Below are 21,660 nucleotides of genomic sequence, written 5' to 3'. Positions count from 1 at the left end.
AAATTAGATAAGTCAACTTCTTTTTATTCAGTTTCTTAAACTTGGTTTCATTCCAGATTATTTTAGATCCGCTATTAGAGACTCCAATATTAACAGAGCCGCAAGTGGAAGGGCAGTGTGTACCAAGCCTCAGTTTACTCAGAAAAGAGTGATCACTGTATCCTGAGGCTATAACTTCAAAGTCATATATTTGATTGAGTGCAGTAGTGCTCCCACATAGATAGTCCAGGGTCGCAGCTTTTTGACCAGAGAACCACATACATTTACCGGGTGTATTGCTTTTGGTCCTACAGTTCAAGGGCCAAATCTCCCAGTCTTTTTAATAATTAGCCCGCACTTGACCCCTCGCATTGCTTCTACCTTTTATCATGACATTTGTTTGAGATGTATTGTCATACATTTCTTTCATAGTAGAAAGCCCACAATGGGCATTAAGATCTCCACCCAATATGATCATCTTGTTTCCCCTCTTTCAACAAACAACTTGTCAAGATAACATCAAGTGTATTATGAATCAAAGAACTACACTCCTTGATAGGGTGGGTCATAAATATTGATAAGGATCTTAGGGGTGACATTCCCTTCCTTGGCAATAATTTGGACAATCATCACATTCTCGTTATTGGATTAATGTGATATACCTATCATAAGACTGCCATAAGGGCGTCCTTTTTCTCCCTTTTTAGCAAATTGTCATATTGATACACATTGTATATTCCAACAATCAGTCTGGGGCCACGTTTCCTGTAATAGAAACACTGGAAATTTAACAATCACCCAGTGAACCACCAGAGCCCATAAAGTGCATATGACCTCTGCTGTTCCATGAGACAATGGAAATTTCTCATGGATGAGTTAATTCAAGCTGGGTCAACATGTTCTTAAGCCACTTCCATCTCGCCTGGTTTTCAGATTTATGTTCCTCCTTGCCTGGTACAAGCTTTGATGACTTGATTTTTGAAGTAGCAGTGTTCGCAATGGTGTGCCTCAGGGGTATCCGGCATTGCTGTATCTAATTCATACCCCAGGAAGTTCATTGAATCTTCCTGGGATCGGATCAGATCTGCAGTAGCACGTAAAACGCAATGAATATTAGCTGTGGCCCCATACTGACCTCTAATAGGTTGAACAAATGAAAAATCACAGGATTTTAGGTTTCGTAATACAGGAATTTTTGCACCTATCTCAAGCAATAAAGCCATGTTCAATGGTTTCTTTGTCTGGTTTTCTGATTTCTCTCTAATAATAACAATTTTATTATGAAGGTTAACTTTCTTGCTCGGAATTGGTATCTGGACATTATCCTGTTTAGATTTAGTTGTTTTCTCCATTTTTGCATCACAGATTTCCTGGTGTTCTACGTTTGTTGAATCGACAGAGTTCTCTCCAGAGAAGCATCAGCTTTAACATTTCCATTGATATTTCTGGAGGTTAACCAAGTAGTCCTATTGCCAGACTTTGAGGACCATTTTTTCTGTTTTCTGTTTTGACGTTTCCTCGCTCGTTTGGTTGTTGCTTTTTTCATGGCTCGTGTAGCGACAGTTGAGTTCAAAGGATGACGCACATTAAAATTGTCATCCTCAGAACAATTTGCATGGCTAGATGGTATAGTTCCTTGCTTTCGTTGCTTAGCCAATGTCGTCCTCTGCTTGCGGTTGGGATAAGAGAGGGGATTCCACTACCGCAGCAGGGATCACCTGAGTAGCTTCACGCTCGGACTGAACAGGTTGAACTAGATCTTCCTTGTCTTCGGCATTATTATCATTGACAGTCATATCTGCGATTACATTGCCTGATGCAGTCCTGTGTTGCCACATTGCTTCCAAAAGTTGTCAGTTTTTAACAGTTTGGTAATAAGTTTGGTCAGACAGCTTTATAATAATTTTAAGTGCAAAGTGAAGGAGACCAATAGAGGGGAAATAGGATATGCTCCACATTCGCACCCTTTTTAGCTAATATTAATAACATCTTTGTGGTTATCCATGTCTGTTTCTTGGCCGCAAGGGAGACCAGACAGAGGTAAAAACTAAGGAGTGCTAGATAAACGAGGTGTAGATCTGGTATGGGGGGCGAAACGTTAGTGGGAATAATGACAGATTTGTCTTGCATTTGTTCAGCCATTATGAGCTCTGCCTCGGCTGTCTCTCTATTAGTGCCACACAGCCGGTAGAATAGATCAAGCAGTGAATTATCATCAATCGCATCGCATCGTTTCGTGAGTCAGGCGCAGCAACAACGGCATTCCCACCAGGGGGTGGGTGAATTAAGATCTTGGCAATAGAAGTAGGAAGAGACTCTGGTTTCTTAATGCTAATTTCCAGCTAGTCTGTTATTTGGGTTGAATCACTGTTATTTTTCCGATTCGCCAATTCAGAGGCATTAGTTTATTACTTGTAGTGTTGGTACTACAATCATTGCGCATATGGCTGGGAACTTTCCCATAAGGTTTACCCTTACGGAGATTACAATGCTTAGATTATGACGTAGCTTTCCCAGGCATGTTATAAAATAAGTTTCTTCAGCGCTTACCTTTTTAAACAGCAAGCCTTTCAGCAACTGAAGCAACCACGCCAAACACGAAAAACACACTCTGTGATGCTCCGCGTGAGCAGTTATGGAGAAATGGAGTTCTGCAATCCAGCTGGAGAGTCAGTTGCTGGGAGTAAAAATGGGACTAACAGTATCCCAGTAAAACGCTGGAAGACCGCAGGCCAGTTGCTGTAGGTCCTTACGCCTTCACAAAAAACACACGCTGCCACACTCTGCTCCGACCGGTAAATAATGTAATAATTGTTTTATTAAGAAACCTTGAGTGTAAGTGTTTATTTGGATACTTCACACTGTGCATCTTTGTGTAAACACCCTACAGCTCACATTGAGCCCTCTTGAGATAAGCCTGGCCGCTCAGCCACACTACCAGCCTGTGTAGTTCAGACTTGTACAAAAGGTTGGATCCTATTGCCAGGAGGCTAAGGTTGTTGTAGTGCACCCAAAGGGTACTACCCCAAATCTTTACCTAACATTAGGCCTTCTATCTTTAGAGTCAGTGCACTTCTTCTGGCTCGCTACAACACCTTCAACACCTTCTGTATTTGGACCGGGGAGAACCGAAGAATCCAACTGGAGAGGGTATTTCACTCGTGAGAGGAGGCAAACAAGCTTAAGTGCTGGCCATGTTCAGTGCTCCAAACATGGGAACAAGTCCAATAGATAGCTGGCCTGAAATGTTAGGATACTTAATCATGCTTGGCGATAGATAGGTGGGGGCTGGGGAGTGGAGTGATTCATTACAATAAGAAGGGCATAGCAGATGTTCTTACTCCATATTTAGATCAGCTTCTATCCGGGGACTCATTCTCTTTCACCTATCAACTGGAATACCTTTGTTCTGTGGATCTGGCCCGACTGTTATTAGAGGAACCCCAGTCCTTAGATTACCCTTTCATGAAGGAAGAGGTGGATCAAGGTATTGTCTCCATACAAATAACAAATTGCCTGGATTTACCGATTTCTGCCCCCGTTTTATGAAACCTTTAAGCCCCAATTAGATATTTTTACTTTACTTTGAAATTCCAGTTGGAGTTCTTCCACAATGGCAGAGTCTGAATCCACAATGCTCCTTTTCAAAACCAGGCAATGGTGGGTCCTACTCTGGTGCTGAATGCCAAATTGCCTTATGCACGGGTATGGAAGGAGGAGACCAGCACATAGGAGGCATGTTTCTGGCTATAGATTTTTATTGGTAGTAAAATAAAAGGGAAAACACTGTCTGACCCTAATTCTAAGAGGGGTGTTCCTGCCTCAATTAATACTACGGAGTGTGTTGGGATGACCGTCTAAAGCAAAGAGTCCAGCGTCCTGTGTCCGAGACTTATGTCTGACCCTTTTACTATATATACAACTAAAGAAAAGGGTAGGTCATCTTGATTCAGAAGAATGGTTTCGAAGAATAGACGAAAGTTCACTTCTGGGTGATTGAAAAGGAAATTATGATCTTAAGGGATACAAATCAAAGGTCTCAAAAAAGGTTCCTTGGATTGAGGTTTCAATAAAACACACAGAACAAAGAGGTTTGTATCCTCACAATGGCAAGCGAATGACGACCTCCTCCTCGTGATTCCTTTTACAATGCCCACAAACACCAGGGGATAGGTCTCCCTTGCCCTGGTCTTTTCCACAATGCTCACTGTGTTCACAGCTCACCTGGTTCACTATCCTGCCAGGCACTGACTATAACAAAGGTTTTGTGGGTAGTCTTTATTGGGTGTGGATCCCAATTCCTTCTTGGCTTTGCCTGATTCTTAAGCGTTTGCACCTGGTTCACTATCCTGCCAAGCATTCTTGTTATTGGATCCAAGACCCCTATGGTATTGGCTTCCTTCTCTTTTGGGTCCCAGACCCCTTTAGCTTCTTTCTCTCGGGTCCCAGATGTTTTTGGTTTCTTGCTCTCGGGTCCCAACCCCTTTGGTTTCTTGCTCTCTTGATCTGAGCAGCCCTGGTCTTCCACACTGCTAGGGACTGCCACGAAGTTGACTACAGAGGACACTCCTTATTGGATGCAAGTCCCTGACCTGTGTCCCACTGCAGAACAGTCTCTCGGGGTTCCCAGCAAGTCTCCCAGTTTCCCAACCCTCCTCTGGTTGCTCACCCGTCTCTGTCGGCTGCTTCTGGGTCTCTCGCCTCCGTTTGCACACCTCTTGCATTTCAGTTCTGCGGTGGCTCTGCAGCGACTTCCTGCTTTCGGGCTTCATGTCCCACACGGACTTCGCTCCCCAGCTCTCTCGATCAGCTGGCGCTTCACCTTCCTGTTTCCAGACACAGGATGACCACGGTGGAGCTCTCCAGAGCGGATCTGGTGATGGGTAAGCGTCCCGGCCTTGGTTGCTTAGCTCAGTTCCTGGCCGCTGGCTCTGCAGCTCTAGGTTCCTCCAGTGAGGATCCTTCACTGAGCTTGAATTTCCCTCTCCTATTTCACTTGTGTCTTCGCCAATAGGAAGGCCACCAAGACTAGTGCTAATCTTGTGGATTCCTTGTGAGTCAGTTGGATTCTTCCTCGTCCCAGTAACCCCTACCTTACTGGTTTTAAGGAAACAGATGGGCACACTAGGGATATTGTTGAAGGGGTTGGGGGGGGGGGGGTTAGAGAGAGAGAGAGAGAGAGAGAGAGAGGCTGGTTAGGTGGGCTACGGGGGTACCATGTTCTCCCCGGATTGCCACTAGTTCCATATGAGGCTTCCCTCCCTGTGAGATCAACCCGCTAAGGACCACAACCCCTGGAGGGACTATTGGGTAGCAGCCTCGCCTCCCTGGCCTCCTTGAAGGGGGCTCCCTCTAGGGGAGATGTGACATCAATATCGATGGTAAGATCTCTGCTTAAGAATTGGCATCCAGGCCTCAAAACGCGCATTCGCCACTAGCCTTATGCAAGTGATAATTGGTTCATGGTGAGTAAGAAATGGTGTACGGTGTGTATGTGGAGAATTGTGACTTTTTTTATGCCTGGCTAGTAGCCTGTGACTTCAGATGTTTGCCATGGGCCTCCCGTTTACCAGGGAGGGTACAAATCTCAAACTAGCTTTATCATTGAATTTCTGCACTCATGACAATATTTTGCATATATCAATCTTATAAATTGGAGACTCGGTTTGACAAAGCCTTTTTGGTTCTCGAGTTAGATGACCGCTGGGATTTCAAAGGTTGGGCTGTTATTTTAGGGGGATAATCAATGGTTTTGGTTTCAGGCCTGGATTCTCCAATTGCTTCTTGGCATCGTTCCATTCCTCGTTTACTAGGGTTAAGGTGAGTGGAGCCCTCATTTTGCCTCGCACACGTCAAAGGTGCCTCTTGTCCCTGTTTACCAGAAAGATCAGAGTCAGTATAAACATTCATGGTGTCATGAAGGGAACAAGGACACACGAGATTGCACTCTGTTGTTTTTATATTAGAAAAACTATGCCACCTCCCTCTCCATGTTGGCTGATTTTTTTAGGTGGTTCTCGACAAACTATACCGAATCGAAAGGATGAAATATTGCAGTCTCCCCTCCTATTACGCTTCTTAAATGAAAATGTTCCCTGTCGTTGGGTGGATTCATCCATAGAGTACTTGGGAATTCAGCTCTCATCTTGAGTCTCAAAGGTTTTTCAGGCTAATATCCAACATTGTTTTATTAGCTCACACAGGATGAACCAGGACATTTGCTGTCTAGGTAGCATAAATGCAATGAAGATGAATTTAATTCCCAGAGCACTAAATGCTTTTCTGAAGTGTGATGAATCATGGGAGATGATCGCTCCTTTTGATGGGGTGACCCTTTCCATGAGGCCAGGGAGGTTAGGCCGCTACCCGAGAATCCCCCTGGGGGTGGTACTCCGAGGGAGGATCTCATGGTGAGGGGAAAACCCCATTGAGAGCACCGACGATCCCGGGAGACTGCTGTACCCCTTTTGACCCACTTCTCCTTTACAACCCTCCCATATCATCCTATCGAGTGCTCCCATGTATTGTTGCTTTCCATACCAACCAAGTAGGGGCCACTGGGAAGGAAAAGATCCATAAGGTATGTGACAATACTGAGACGAGGAAGAAGCCAAGAGTACTGAATATCAATTGCTGCGAACCAAGGCACACGTTCTAGTCTCTCGAGCGACTATATTGGCCAGCTGTCATTCAAAACGAGTGAGGGAAGACACAATGCTGTCTCCATCTCGGCATGGACGCAGAGCTCGGCAGGCTACACGTGCAAGGGCAGAGCAGAGAAGCAGACAGTGGCCGGAAGAGAAGCGCACCCACGAAAGACCTGCAAAGCAGTAAGCGTACTGGAGAGGAGTTCCTCTCCGGTGACCGCGGGTGCTGTGCTGCAGCGAAACAAATGCCAAACTGCTGAAAAGACCAGAGAAGCCGCAGAAGATCCTAGTAGACCCACAAACAACAAGAGGGTGATGGCCAAGAACCTGCAGGTACTAGTGTGGCTAGGCCCAGGGTTGTGGAGCCCCAGAGGGTGCATGAGTACTTAAGAAATGTATTGTGTGACACTTCACTGAGACCAGGCAACAAGATTGGAAGGGGATCTGGGACTCATATGGGGGAAATACATCCCGGACAGCAGTAAAGAGGAATAAAAACTTTGTTTCTCATTGGTACGCATATACCTTGGTAGGAGAGCAAACCAAGGCTGTGGGTCGAAGTGAAGTCCGATAAAGAGAACTGTGAGAGCGAAGGTGCCGAGTACCCCATTTGGCAGGAGTGTGAACCAAGGGGGTACTGAGAACTGGGTCTGGGACCCTCGACACAGCTTAAAAGAAAGTATACAGGCTGTTCCTATTTCTAACTGCACCGAGAGCCAGGTTGGCTCAACCGGGTCTAGGGACCTGTTTCTTTTCCACCAGGCGAAGAGACATTTTATGAACCATGAGACTAAAAGTGGAGGAAAACCACCCTTTCAACTCTGGGGATCTTTTTGTTTGGAGCACATATGTATTTTCCATTTGAACTTTAATGGATAATTACAAAACAGGGCTGCGGGTGACCGGCCGAGAGACATTGTCCCTTTTCACCTTACATCAAGTTTAGTTTGTGAGGGACAGGTTAGGTTTTGGACACAGGACGTTGAACTTTCCTTTGGACATCCTGACAGTTTCATTAGCTAGTTTTGTTGAGGCAGGGAATCCCCTCTTTAGAGATGGGGCTGGTTAGGATTTCTTCCAAACACCCTGGTTTTGCTATTAATAAAAGTCTTTGCCAATCAACATGCCACCCTTGTGTCCGAGTCTTACTCCTACACCCTCACAGTAGTCTCCCAAATAGAATCTCTGAACGCGGACTACATGCATTACACCAGAAGATATTTTTTTGCCTTTTATCTGGGCTTGAAGACTTCCTTGAAAATCTAGTAAAATTCTTCTTCGATCCACCTTGCTAGGTGATCAAGTCTCTCAAGATACTTCATGGCAGCACAGATATCCCATATTCCTGGTTGGGTGCTACTGACGGAACAGGCACGTTGATGGATGTTCAATAGCAGGCTTGAAGAATGCCCCTCTCTGATGCGCGACACACTGAAGATGTGAGCCGTCTTGCTCCCGAGCGGCTGTCGGTATCCTGTGATTCTTTATCCTGGTTCCCCGACGTTCCTGGTGTGAATATGCACACGTACCAGTGGCGGAATAGACTGCCAGTAGTTCACTGCCTCCTCAAACCTCCAAGGTGAATTGGAGCCGGCAAGGTAATAAGGCACCGACTGGCCTGTGCAAGAGGGACCGCAGGTCCCATCTTGGTCCATGCATCCTGCTGGGAATACGGAGGGCCGTTGTGGGCTGAGACATTACAGGCAACAAGGTGGCTGAGCTCCCCTACTCCTCCGCCCCCACCCCCGGGGCTGACGAGGACATAAGCGTGACAGTGAGGGCCGCTTGCCCTGTGTCCGCCCGTTGGTCACAAAGCGCATTGTGGTATGAGGAGGAAGACGTTGCACAGAAGCTGTGAGGGACGGCGGACATGGATGGGAGCCTGCTGAGAATATCCTGTCTCCCTGGCGTGCGGATGGTAGGAGGTGGCATCCCCGGCCACTGGTGGAGTGGGGCTGCCACACGCCCCGGCTCTGTCCGAGGTTGGTTCCGGCGGGAGCACTCCCGGCCCAGATCTGACGCAGTGATCAGGGCCATCCTGGGTCTCACCTTTCTTACGTCCTGCAAGATCTGTCCCCGCCTGCCTCCATACGGTACACAGTGGAGCAACACACAGCGGGCCGCAGTTGGATGGTGGCACGCTGTAATTCAGGAGGACAAGCAGTGTAGACGTGCCGTTAGAAGGCCCGGGACGGGGCCGGACCAGAGGTAGGTCCGGCTCCATTCTTGAGTATCCCAGGCAGTGGATAACCGCGGAGAAGACGGCGGGTGCCTGGCCTGAGTAGAGACGCTGGGGCCTGGCCACTGAGTCCACGTGAACCAGGAGACACTGGGGACACGAGGTGAGGACCCCCTCACCCCACATTTCAGGGGGGACGGTGGAAGACAGCAATAGACCCGCACCAAAGGTTTGTGGCCGCAGAGAGCATGCTGCCTGGGCCTGGAGAGACTTTGTCCTCTACACTGGGCCGGGGCTGACGGAGGAGGGATGTGGCAAGACCACTTCCCTAGAAGGCCCACTTGGGCCCAGGTGGGGATGAGCAACAATGTGCGGGACCCCCTGCCGAAGAACTGACTGCCCACAGAACATCATCACTCCCATATACGCCAACCCTGCACTGTCGGGCCTTGCTGGGTAATCGCTGATTGAACTGCGTCACTGAGCCCATCCTGGTGGGGGCGTTACTGGTGAGGGCCTCACTCAGTAATTAACCGTCAGGACTGGTTGGAGGTGAGGTGGAAGATCCTAATGGTCAAGGAAAACCGAAAAGCCGGCCCTGCAGAGCAAAATGGACCATTTCGCTGTGGGAGCTCTCCAAAGGACCACAACTCGTGCATCAGAGACTGCAGACATGGTAGATGGACTACAGGATCCACTCATCTCCCTCAACAATGTCATGAAGGCTTTTGGTGAATCTAGGTCATCCCTGGAGGAAAAGATATGCAGTTTATCACCCGAGGTTTCCTTCCTCCGCCAGGATCTCTGCAACTTGGCTTTGAGAATGGGAGGGACTGAACAAAGAATCTCGAATTCGGAGGACGCCATTAAAGAAATGGAGAAACAATTAGCCGCGATCACCCAAAAGGTGTCCCAGCGTGGAACTTTGCCTCGAACAATGGCTCAATGAATTGTTTGCTCCAAAGAAGCTCTCCAAGTTTTTCTTGATTGAACGAGCTCACAGAATCCTGACGGGACACCCAGTGCCCGGGGCGCCGCCATGCACAATAATTGCCAGACTCCTGAACTTTTGAGATAGAGATGCTATGCAATGGCTACCGTACCGGATTCTATTCTGACTACACCAGGGAGGTCCAAAAGCCTTGTCAATCCTTTGACTTGTTGAAAAAGAAGCTACAATCACTGTCCATAAAATATGCCCTGTTCTTCCCAGCACAGCTCAAAATACACGATGAGGGCTTCACCCACTTGTTTTACACGCCGATAGAAGCATGGAAATGGCTTGAAACTCAGATCCTTAATAGACCCACGCCACCACGATTACCAGAAGGGCGACCAGGACGGAAACCAAGAGGCGATCAATCCCCGTCCCTGCCTGACTCTCAAACTGCAGAACCGCATACGCCTGCAAAGATCAGGGAGGGCAGGGATGAAAATGGGTGACCAACAACCACTCGAGATGCCCGAACAGACGGGAGTTGTATGGGGAACTTAATATTGGCGGCTGCTGACCACTAATGTGTGCCTCATAGCAGCAGCTATGGTGGACACTCCGTAGATGAGTTATCGAGTTGTTTCGATTGCTCTACGTGTTGCATCATGGTTGGGGAAATGCTACAGTTGGGGGGGATTCGGGTATTTTTTTTTGGTTTGGTTTGGTTTGGTTGGTCGCAAAGCTTGGTGGAGAGGTAGGGGGCAGGGCACAGACAGGTAATACGCTGGCTTGCTGCAGAGGTAGGCCCACGTCCAGCAACCCCGAGACCCAAGAGATGTACCAGGATCCGCATGGCACACAGGGGCCCCCTGGGGAAGGGACAACAAGGGGACCGGGCACCCGCCCCACGCCCCCATAACCCCCTAGATTCCAATGACACATGAAGGGCAACTAACCCTGTTGACATGGGATGTCAACGGATTGGGCTCCAGCATCCAACGCAGATTGGTACTCCAGTTCCTCAATAGACACTCACCTGACATCGCCCTCCTCAAAGAGACACACCTGGTTGGTACGGAGTGCAGGTTTTTTTAAATATCCAATTATGCAACAGCCCTTCACATGGGATTCTCTAGAGGGGCAAGAGGAACGATGATTCTTCTACATAAAATGGTACCATTTCAGTTTGGGGGGGGGGGGGAAATCAAACAGATCTGAGAGGGTCGATTTGTGGTAGTGACCAGCAAAATAGGGGGCAACACAACTGGCATCGTAGCTGTATATGCACCCCCACCACTCGCCCTCAGACTTCTAAACAACCTTCAAGCAGTGATGCTTGATAAGCAAGCAGATTCATGGGTGCTAGGGGGAGATTTTACTGAGGTAATGGAGGTGGGTAGAGTCAGATCTCACAAGGGAAGGGAAACAGAAACCCGGATCTCCTGACTAAATTGAAATCCTTTGGGGTGGGGGAGGGGAAAGGAAGGAAGGAAGGAAATGGGTCACATGCACCGTATGTTCTTATGCAGCTGAGAGGAAGGGGCGGCTCCCCCAGGACCTTAGGAAGGCGGCAACTGTGGTGATTGCGGGAGAAGACTTTGGCTATGAGCCAGCTGTGTGGGCTGCACTGCCAATCACCAACAAATGACTTTCTTAACTTCAATCCAGTTCAATCAAGTTAAGTGATTTATTCTTCATATATTTATGCAGATGCATTCACTTTGGCCAATGCATTTCGGACGGCAAGGTCCTTCATCAGGGCCTGGTCAATTCATTATCAAAGTCAGTCACAAAGTGTTGCTATCGTGGTAAAGGGACATCAAAGTACCAAAACATGCAGTCATTATGGTCAAGGCAATGTCAAGGATCCAAATCCTCATTGTAATAGCACGGATTCATTTGAACAATTCACAATCGCAAAAAGTAATTCAAATCACCAAAGCATTTACATGTTCAAATAATACATAATCAAAGGAAAATGCAATTGATACATGCATGTCAACAGCATAGCGACATGGCAAAAAAGTAGAAAAAGGTAAAAAAATAGTTTGTGGCAATTATTAGAACAAAAGTGCTGTGCACACCTATCACGTAGTTCCTTGAGGCATAGTGCTACAAATGTAACTGACCTAGAGATATGGAGTGAATGAAGATCTTGATGCGAAAATTCTTATCTAGCGCCTAACATCCTGTATAATGATAGAATAGTTCATGTAGGGAGCTGTCAATACTACTGCGTTTCTAATCTGCAGAGGGCTTAATAAAAGTCTTACCTATATAGATGTTGGGAAGTACAAAATACGCTGAATGCTGTTGTGGCATCTGGTTCATGCGCCCCATACAGAATAGCAGCTTCTGTGTACCAAAGGAAAAATCAGTGGGCTCTCCGTGTCAATTCTCCATGACGTATCTTGTTATAACTAATGTTAAACTAAACCAATCCCAGAATGGCTCTAGTATTCTACAATTCACCAAGATAATTCCCCTTATTCAATAGATCTGTCGAAGATCGATCACTGAAATTCATTAATGTCTAGAAAAAGATGTTTGCTTCTCTTGTTAGTGTGGAGTCCTAAGCTGTCGGTTCTGCATGTGGGTAAATGCTGTCAATATGTATGGTGAAAAACAATATGTATCACTGTATGTTCAAGCCTCTGTCGCTATCTAATAGCCGTATACTTACTTGTGCAAGGCGGTAACTCGCAGAGGGTCTGTAAGTCTTGCCTGCAGTGGCGTGTGTCAGCCACTAACAAACTCGCTCCTGAACACACGCCGCTGCAGAAGTAAACTAAGGAATGTCATGGCAACACGCCACGTAAGCGGTAGCTCCCATCTCTGATTGGGAAGGTTTGTAATACACCATGAGAAGTAACGCCACACATTTAGACAGTCACTGAGCTTACCACCGATTTATCACGTTACGAAAACGGAAAATAGAAAGTAAAGCCAAAGTCAAACTAATTAAGTCACCAATTGCTCAAACAATGCGTAGAGAAAAATGGAAGACAAATTGTAAATGTGCGGTATGATGGGAAATGTAGTGTGAGCTGGGTAAAAGTCTTCCTTTGTGCGCAAAGTTGCTCTAGAGAATGCATCAGTGTGTGCCCACTTGTTAGTGGGTAGAATCACTAGGATTGGTCAATTATGTTAATGTATCCAAGATGTAGAATAGTCAAGAACATCGTAACATGTTACCCAGTAAAGTAGCTGCACATAAACAATGGCAGAGAATTAAGGAAAAAAGAGATTATTAGGACAGTTCTTCAATTATTGTGATCCCTAAACCTGGAAAACCGCCAGAACTCTGCGCCTCCTATAGGTCAATATCACTCATCAAAAGGGGAAACGAAGGTCATTGCAAGGTTCTTGGCCAACAGACTGTTAGGAGTCATACACTCCCTAATATCATACACTCCCTAATACACCCGAATCAATGTGGATTCATGCCATCTAGATCCACCCGGATGAATTTACCAAGGGTACGGGTTGCTATAGATGAGGCCACCGCGGTAACGGAACCATCGCGCTCTTGGCCATAGACCTCGAAAAAGCTTTTGACTCAGTGGGATGGGCGGCCTTGTGGGACATCATGGGCCGTATGGGATTCAGGGAAAACTTCATGTCTTGGGTCAGGTTACTATATGACTCCCTGGATGTGGTGGTACAAGTAAATGGGGCTTCTTCCAGGGATTTCAGACTAGGGAGAGGAACTAGGCAGGGCTGCCCCTTCTCATCACCCCCACCCCCCTGCTATTTACACTCGCTATATAACCGCTCGCGATTAAGCTTAGGACGATAGGAGAGTGGACATGATTCGTGAGGCCATGGGGAGGGGGAAGACAAAGTCTCGCTCTATGCGGACAACCTACTTCTCTATATGAGCAATCCGAAAACCTCTTGCCCGATTGTGTTGAATATCCTCATGAAGTACCACAAATTCTGTGGACTCAGGGTGAACAAATGGACAGCTGTTATTTTTCCCCTTCAGGGTGGGGGCGAGGCGATCCCACAGCATTGCCCATACTCTGTCTTGATCCGGAGCTTTGAATATCTGGGCATCCGTATAAGCTCCAGTGAGGATGACTTCCTACAACCAATGATCGACAGATTCAGTACTGATGTGGTCCACTGGCAATCCCTCCCACTGACCTTGATGGGCAAAGCGGCCCTTTTTAAAATGCTGACGCTCCTGAGATTGCTATATGTCCTTCTGAACGCCCCACTCCCCATACCCAAAACAATCTTTACATCGGTGGATAGCATCCTTCGGGGACTCCTATGAGGGGGAAACAACCCTGCATAGCCCTCAAAACCCTGCAATGCTCAGTCTGGGAAGGGGGAATAGGTATACCCTGTCTCTGCACTTACTACTGGGCAACACAACTGGGAGGGGTGAACGACTGGCTTCATGGTGACCCAGGGCTGCCACATAGGGAGAGAGAATAGGAATATGGGAACAAGGGCACCCCTACAAGGATTATACAGAACAGAAAAGGAGACCGCATATATGCCCAGGTTGATGCACATCTGTCAAACCTCGATAGAGGCTCATTATCATATTGGATGGGGTAGGAGACCAACACTGGACCAACCCCTATAAAATAACATGCACATTCCCAAAGTTCTAAAAATGGGTCACTTTGCAAACTGGAATGAGCATGGGATACGCACCCTCGTGGATGTGGTGCAGGATGGACGCCTTTTGGCATTTGGTGCTTTGCAGGAAAAGTTTGCATTGCCCACTAGAGAACACTGTAGACGCCTACAACTAACGCACGCTATTTGTGCGTAGTTCCCCGCGCTAGCTTAGGCCCCCCCCTCCCCCAGAAGCCAATATTCTTCATGCCAAAATCCAGATGAAATTCACATCCACACTCTACCAGGTACTTAACACTTTTGGAGCCCAGGAACTATCCCGTCTTTGCGTAAAATGGGAGAAGGAGGTGGGCCTGTTGGAATGGGTAGAAGTGCTAATGTTCCTGCGAGACATAGGAATAGATGCCAGGCGCTCCGCCTAATACAATACAAAATACTGCATCAGGCTTACTACTATTGCACTGGCAAGGTGGGGGTAGCAGACAACAGCGACTGTTTGAGATGTCAGAGGTTAGAGGGTACCTGCTTCCACATGGTGTGGAGCTGCAATATAATACAGGACTTTTGGCGGAAATGCATCTGCAGGATCTGTGGTGTATTGGGGTCCTCAGTTCTGCAAGCCCCGAAGCTAGTACTACTAGGAATCTGGGGGGGAGAGGGGAGGAGTGGAATTCACCAAACATGTAAAAACATTCCTGGCAGTGAATTTGCGACTGGGGAAGAGACTTACTGCTGCTATGTGGGGCTCAGCAGACACTGTGCTTCAGTTGCTTGGTCAATGAAGTGGACAGATGTGCATCCCTGGAGAAACAAATCTGTAATGCCAGGGGTTGCCCGGGGAAGTTCCAGAATGGGTAGGAACCGTGTCAACACTCAACACTGGATTGCCTGGGGGAGGCGCCAGACCCACCATGTACTGGATGCTAACCTGAACCACGCGCACATGTATTCTTATGTATTCTTATGATCGTCCTACAATCATTGAGGTGCTGTACTTATGCTATGCGACCTTTGTTTTGTTCTCTTCTTTTCATTGTAAAACAAACAGATTTTTTTTTTTTTTTAAAAACCCTCTTCCTTTTTTATATGAGCAGGTGATTATCAATTTCGGTTGGGTGAAATTGTACGTAAATATGTGCACTGTAAAGCGCTTTGGATTAAGGCGCTATATAAATAAACACTTCAATATAATACAGATATGAGTAAGGGGGACACTAATGGCTTCCATACAGACCCTTCTACTGTGTTGGGGCGTGGTGATATGGTTGTGGGGTATTGAGTGAGGTTTGGGCCTATTCTGACTCGCATGCCAGACTTCATCTCTGGGTGGGAGGGAGGCAGGTTTGATGCCTGGGTATGGGGAGGCCTCAAAATGCTGTCATATTTGCGTACTCTGGGATTCCCCTTTGTTTTGAGGAAATGTTCCAAGTTAGGAAGTTTCGATGTACCCAGCTGCAACACTGGACCTCCACTAACTGGGTGTGCTCACTGGGGTCTAGGCAGCCCACACCTCTGGAATTTACAACTACAGAGGATTGTGCTGGGGTCTGGGTTTCCAGGCTTTACAGACTCTTAGATGGATGTAATCCTGAGGAAAGATTACCTTTTGTCGCTTGATCAGAAGGCGACTTATGGCTAAGGATTGAACTAGAGGCATGATTTTGCATCAGGGCTAGAGCACAGACCTCTAGGTGTACACTACAAAGGAATGTGCCATACAAAATGTGCTTTAGGTGGCATCTCTTCCCCATATCGTCTGTTTAATTTGGTCTTCCTCTTCCTATCTGCTGGAGGGGTTGTGATGAGACTGATGTTGGGTCACATTTGGTGTTTTTGTGCTAAAGTACATGCATATCCTTTAGTAGAGAATTCGGGTGATATGTGGGACACAATCACTTAGATCCTCAGATTCTGATACTCGGACATTGGAGAAAAGCGCCTTTGTCTGGTAACGGTCCTTCGAGCGTCGCTCATCACTCACATTGTCAGTGCAGCTAGACTTTAGCTTACTCGGCACTAGAAAGACCCTGATGGACCTCGGGTTGCCATTTTATGGTGTAAGCTATGGGAAACCTACGCCATGAAATGTTCTCTTGACACACTCCTTAAATTCCTTAAAACGTGCACTTCATTTATGAACTACTCTCAGGATTTTGGGAAAAATGTTCTCTGCATCAAAGCTTCTGTTGGACTGGGATTGCTGATATGTTTTTGATAGTTGATCCCTGATAATTCTGCATCGATTCTTCTTACCTTGAATGCAAGCTGTTGTCATGGTTTAATCTTTTTTTTTTTTTAACCCTCCGACCCTTGAACTTGGGGTGTTCCATGTGCCTATGTTTCGTTCTGTTTTTGTATTATGGTTTAAAGATTTAAAGGTTTTTGAAAAGAAAGAAAAGTAGCACTTAACATCCAGTCTGTACATTGTAAGTCAGTAGAATTTCTTCTAGAATTAGTGAGGCCTAGTTGCATTTTATCAATGCATTATGGAAATACTTTTGCCACCTGTTATTTTGTAATGCTTTATATGTATTTGCTATGTTTTAAAGCGTTTGAGTAATATGTATATATTTTTTCATTTGCAGGAATGTGACAAATGCCAAAGGTATTTTCTTTTCCCATTACACTTGCTTTCATAAATTTGTTTCAATTTTGTGCAGTCTGTAACAGTTTATTTTGCCAACAAACCATTTTGTCATGGATAATTGGATTTTTACTGTTTGATTTTGAATTGTATATTTTGATTTTTTTTTCATAACTTGCCACACTTGTGCTTTTAATTTACGCTTGTGTTCTTTGTCTTTATCATGCTTAGACGTCAGAGAAACCGAGCCTTCTGCTACTTTTGTAGCTCTGTGCAGAAGTTACCAATGTGTGCGCAATGTGGTGAGTGTTGATTTCTCTTACTCACATTGAGTAGTCCAGTCAATATTAACCCATTGTGTGGTTGATGTGATAACCTGAATTATACTGTGACCCTGTAAAGTGATGTTTATCAACCTCAATTGAGTGGTGGGATAAATTAGAAACCACTTTTGAAACAATTGTTGATGTTGAACTTTATCTTTTCCTGAACATGCAAAAAGGAATCCGCTTACTTTTTTGTTGTTTCACTCAAGTGTCTCTGGATAGAACTGCTTGTGCTTCTACTGTATGTGGTGCTTATAATTATTGGGATTTCAAATTACTCCAGTCTTGTCCACCAAAAAATGCGCTCCTATGAACAATGACGACGATTGGCCAGCTTTGAGCCTTTCTGATTTACCCAAATTGTATACAAATATTTTGAACCCATGTTATTCACAAGGTCATGGTTAAATATATTTTTCTGGTAAGTGATCCATAACCAACCTGACACTTGTAGCATGTACATGTTATAGCCCTATCAAGCCTATCGTGATCAACAGATTAAACTGTGAATGTGAGCTGGTTGTGTTAAATTTGTAATTAGTTATTTTTAGATCAAGTGTCTTGTTAGGCTAGCTTCTTTCAGATTTGGAGAGGGTCAAAATGTAAGATTTTACAGATTGAATCAACTATAGTTTAACCATTTTCATTGTCAACTAACACTGATGCTGGTTTATACATTTTGAGGTTGCAAGCTACTAGCCCGGAATAAAGTCACTGTTTCACCTTAGCTCTCCACATGCAAACCTCACACCATTCTCACCCGCCAAAAATCGATTCACTCCCCAATGGCTAGTGAGGAGTGCACATGTTGAGGCCTTCCTGCTAGTTTACATAATTGAACAAGTTGTGATTGCAGAAATTAGAACTGAGCACAAGATGAAATCCCATTGCTTTACTCATTTTTGTTTGCGTTAAACATTGAAAACGTTTTGGCATGAAGTGCTAGTTGTTTTGTAAGCATGCGCCAATTTCTTTTAAATGATCACTTTTATTCAGTAATGCTTCGCCTACAAATAAATAAATGCATAACCTTGCTACTGCTTTTATTAGGATTTTAGAAGATCTACTCGAAGCATTTCTTGTCTCCCAAAAAAGACCAGGTCCTTTGACTAATCTCAACCCTTAAGACATTCTTGAAGATGTTTAACATGTGTGTGGTACAAGTAGTAAGGCTTGGACACAAAGGTGGCATGTTTTGGGGTATAGACTTTTATTGATCAAGAAAGATTGTGGGGGGGTTTCTCCATGCCTAAAACCAAGAGGGGGTTTCCCTGCCTCAAAAGAACTAGTGCGAACAGTCAGGATGTCCAAAGGTATAAAGTCTTTCCCCAGTCATGTTCCCGAAAAACCTAGCTCTGTCCCTCACACTATAAACTAACAAAATGGTGCAAAAGTGATCTCGCTCTAAAGAAAATAGTGTTCTTCAATGCAACCTAAATGTCTCTCCAAAAATTGCAACCCGTTATCCAGGTGGATGACCAAAGGATTGAAAACCATGTTTAAGAAAATAATATTCCAATTTTAAGGGGTTGCTACTTTCCCTTAGACTTAAATTGGTCACATGTCTTGCCAGTCACTTTGCATACAAAACATATAGGATTCTCTAGAAGCACAACACGTTCCACGGTTCTAAACCCTTTGGTTCCAACCTTTTTTTTGGATGCAAATCCCAGACTAGCAATTCTTGAAGGGTCTTGATATTCTCTCCTGCCAAAACCCAGTTATCTCATATATTGTCTTTGTTTTATGTACAGTGCTCCAGCCCTTGTCATTTCTAATTAGGGTCCCAGATCCTTTAATCCTTGGACTCGCCTTTGGGTTTGGGTCCCAGAATCGCAATACACAATTCTGGCCTAGTATTCCCTCTTCTTAAGTGCAATTACTTGGTTTACTCTCCTGCCACATAATGGTGTCTGTCTCTCTTCCCTCCCTCCCCCTTGGGTGCGGGTCCCAAACTCGCAATATAGAACTTTGCTTCTTTTACAGCTTTCTCCCAGCGACTGCTGCATCAGGAGGCTCCGGACAGCTTTGGGGCTTTGTTGCTGTCTGCAGTGGTCAGCTCAGTGTTTGCATTCTTTTGGCGTCGTCCCCTCCTTCCTGGAGGCTTCGTCAGTATTTGGGACAACCGGAGATTCAGCACAACAATGGCCCAAGCAGCCCTTCTTGCTTGCACCCCACTCAGCGCCTCGTCCTTCAGTCTCTGGTTCTGCTTTCGGTTTCCTGTTTCGGCATTTGCGCTACCTTCTCTGCTGTACTGGCCAGTTTTCCTCCTTGGAGGCTTGTCTGTCTGTCGCATAACAGCTGAGATTATTTTGAATTTGAGAAAATCAGATTTTCCCAAGAGCTAGACTGCTCACTTTGCTTCATCGAAGTGATTGTTCCTCTCGTAGTCTTCTTCGTCTCAGTATAGGGTTGTGAATGTGATGGATCATATTGAATCCTGGTTAGATGTTCATTTGCATCAGGTATATTAGTGTAATTGGCTTTGCAATATAATAGATTTACCAGGGAAGAGATGGGGTATGGATTAAGCAAACCAGAAGGGGTTGGAGGAATTATAGCAGGAACATACCATTTCTTCTGAAGATGTTCATTCCTAATTCCATAAGGGGCTTCCCCTCCCAGGTGATTCCCCTCTAACCCCCCGTGCACCACCCTCAGTGGATTATTGTACTGTGGACGCTGAAGGCACGCCCAAGCCACAAAAAATACAACCCGCTAGGGAGGAAAGGCCAAGGGATTTCTCACAAGGATAGCAATCGTACAAAAAGTAAATTTACAAGCACAGAACTCTTCTGCTCGAGAACGTGATTTCAAGTGATACAAACACAAGCTTATAAGGCATCTCTGCATCATCGGGATATCGTGAAAATCTGCGTGGCTGGTTGGCGAGACCCTATACATGGGCCTGCTCCATAGGGGATGCCAGGCTGCTATTGGTTCCGGTCTCGCCAGTCTGTCTTCTCTCAGGTGGTGTTGGCTGGGCTCATCTCTCCAGGGACTGAAGGTCAGGCGCGCCACATGTTGATATTACAGAATAACTATTGCAAGATAATGCTATTACATCATTTTGTGGCATGCACCTGGGAAACTTGGGTCTGGCACAATCATGCTGACCCACACATTCTTTGCTCGGTTCATACCGCACCACCCTCATTTTGAACTATAATTTGTTCCTCCTTGTACCTCGTAGGCCAAAGGGTATATTTATGGCATAAGGTGAACTGGTTGTGTTCGTTTAGATCTTTTATGACCATTGGTTTTATGGGTGGTGGTCTGAGTTCATCCACTATCGCGGAATTCAGGGGTTCTTGGACTGGGTCAGTGGTGGGTGCCATTACTCCTTGTGGGCTGGGTGGGGGTTGGAGGTCTGCTGTTGGCCTGGCTGCGATTAATGTGCGCCGCAAGGAGCCTGGCGCATTCCTCTCTAGGATAGCAAGTAATTGCAACATTTAAGGAACATAGGGACGTTTCTATGGGAATTAGCATCTCAGGTTAATCTGCCCTCAGCGTTGGTGTCCTGTTTGTTTCTCTGCCGGGCCTACGTTTTGCCACACAGCCATGCAGGGCTGAATGGGTCTACCATAACTAGCAAATGGTGTCTCTTTATACGCACACACTAAGTCTATGCATCTATGTTTCCTTCAATATTGTGTTTGTGCTGTGTTTCTTGGCACAACCCTCTCCCCCATGGCATATCACACGTCTATCTATGGGCTTTGCCTCACTCTAAAGTGCTTAGGAGTGTGGGAAAGGCTAATTTCCTTCCCAGCATTCCCCCCTTGCGTTACATCTACAGTAACAAATTCCTCTGCATACTTGCGCTCATTTTCCCTCCTCACCGCAGCTTCATATGGGGATGTTCCCTTTATTGGCATCCATGCCTTGAGTATACTCTTCAGGAGTACATGTCATATAGATGCACCCCCAATCCCCTACTAAATCTATCTTTATAGATCTACCTTATTTTCCTTCTAGTTTTTAGGGTCAGGGGGAGGGACAACGATCGTTGTCTACTTCATCTCAGTAGGGTTTGGGGACCATGCAGGGAATGGGGTTGCCGGTTTGTATTTCTATCTCCTTTGTGTTATGAGGTACTTTTCAAACACCAGTTGACACCAACATCGGTGCCCTATTAGGCACAACATCGGAGACCCAATTGGCAGGTGCAAAACACGATGAAAGATACCTGCATCTTCACCAGTGCTCCAAGCCAAGATGGTGCCCAGCTGAATGCCATTGTAAACCAGTCCTCTTGAATGCCATCTTTTTCTCATTTTGATGCCCAGTCTTGCACTGTAACTATGACTTGTGAAAGGGACGAATTTTCTGCATCTTCAGAAGGCCTGAACATGTGACATGAACGTCAGATCTTTTTGCACACGCCTCCTTCCATCGCCATCAGCATTTCCAAG

At 45.9% G+C, this 21,660-nt stretch overlaps 1 protein-coding gene across 2 annotated transcripts in view; it reads left to right on the top strand.

Annotated features, from left to right (window-relative positions):
* ZNF330 (zinc finger protein 330) overlaps positions 1-21,660 on the top strand; it is a 387,772-nt gene that overhangs the window by 74,251 nt on the left and 291,861 nt on the right. For both annotated transcript variants that reach the window (XM_069631182.1, XM_069631183.1), the window contains exons 3-4: positions 16,921-16,940; positions 17,151-17,221. In XM_069631182.1, coding sequence (XP_069487283.1) covers positions 16,921-16,940; positions 17,151-17,221 — 91 coding nt within the window. The remainder of the gene's footprint in view (positions 1-16,920; positions 16,941-17,150; positions 17,222-21,660) is intronic.

Source organism: Ambystoma mexicanum, chromosome 6q (genome assembly GCF_040938575.1).
Source record: "Ambystoma mexicanum isolate Mex_15411 chromosome 6q, UKY_AmexF1_1, whole genome shotgun sequence".
Lineage (NCBI taxonomy): Eukaryota > Metazoa > Chordata > Amphibia > Caudata > Ambystomatidae > Ambystoma > Ambystoma mexicanum.
Note: the sequence above shows the minus strand (reverse complement) of the source record. Positions and strands in the feature narration are given on the sequence as shown.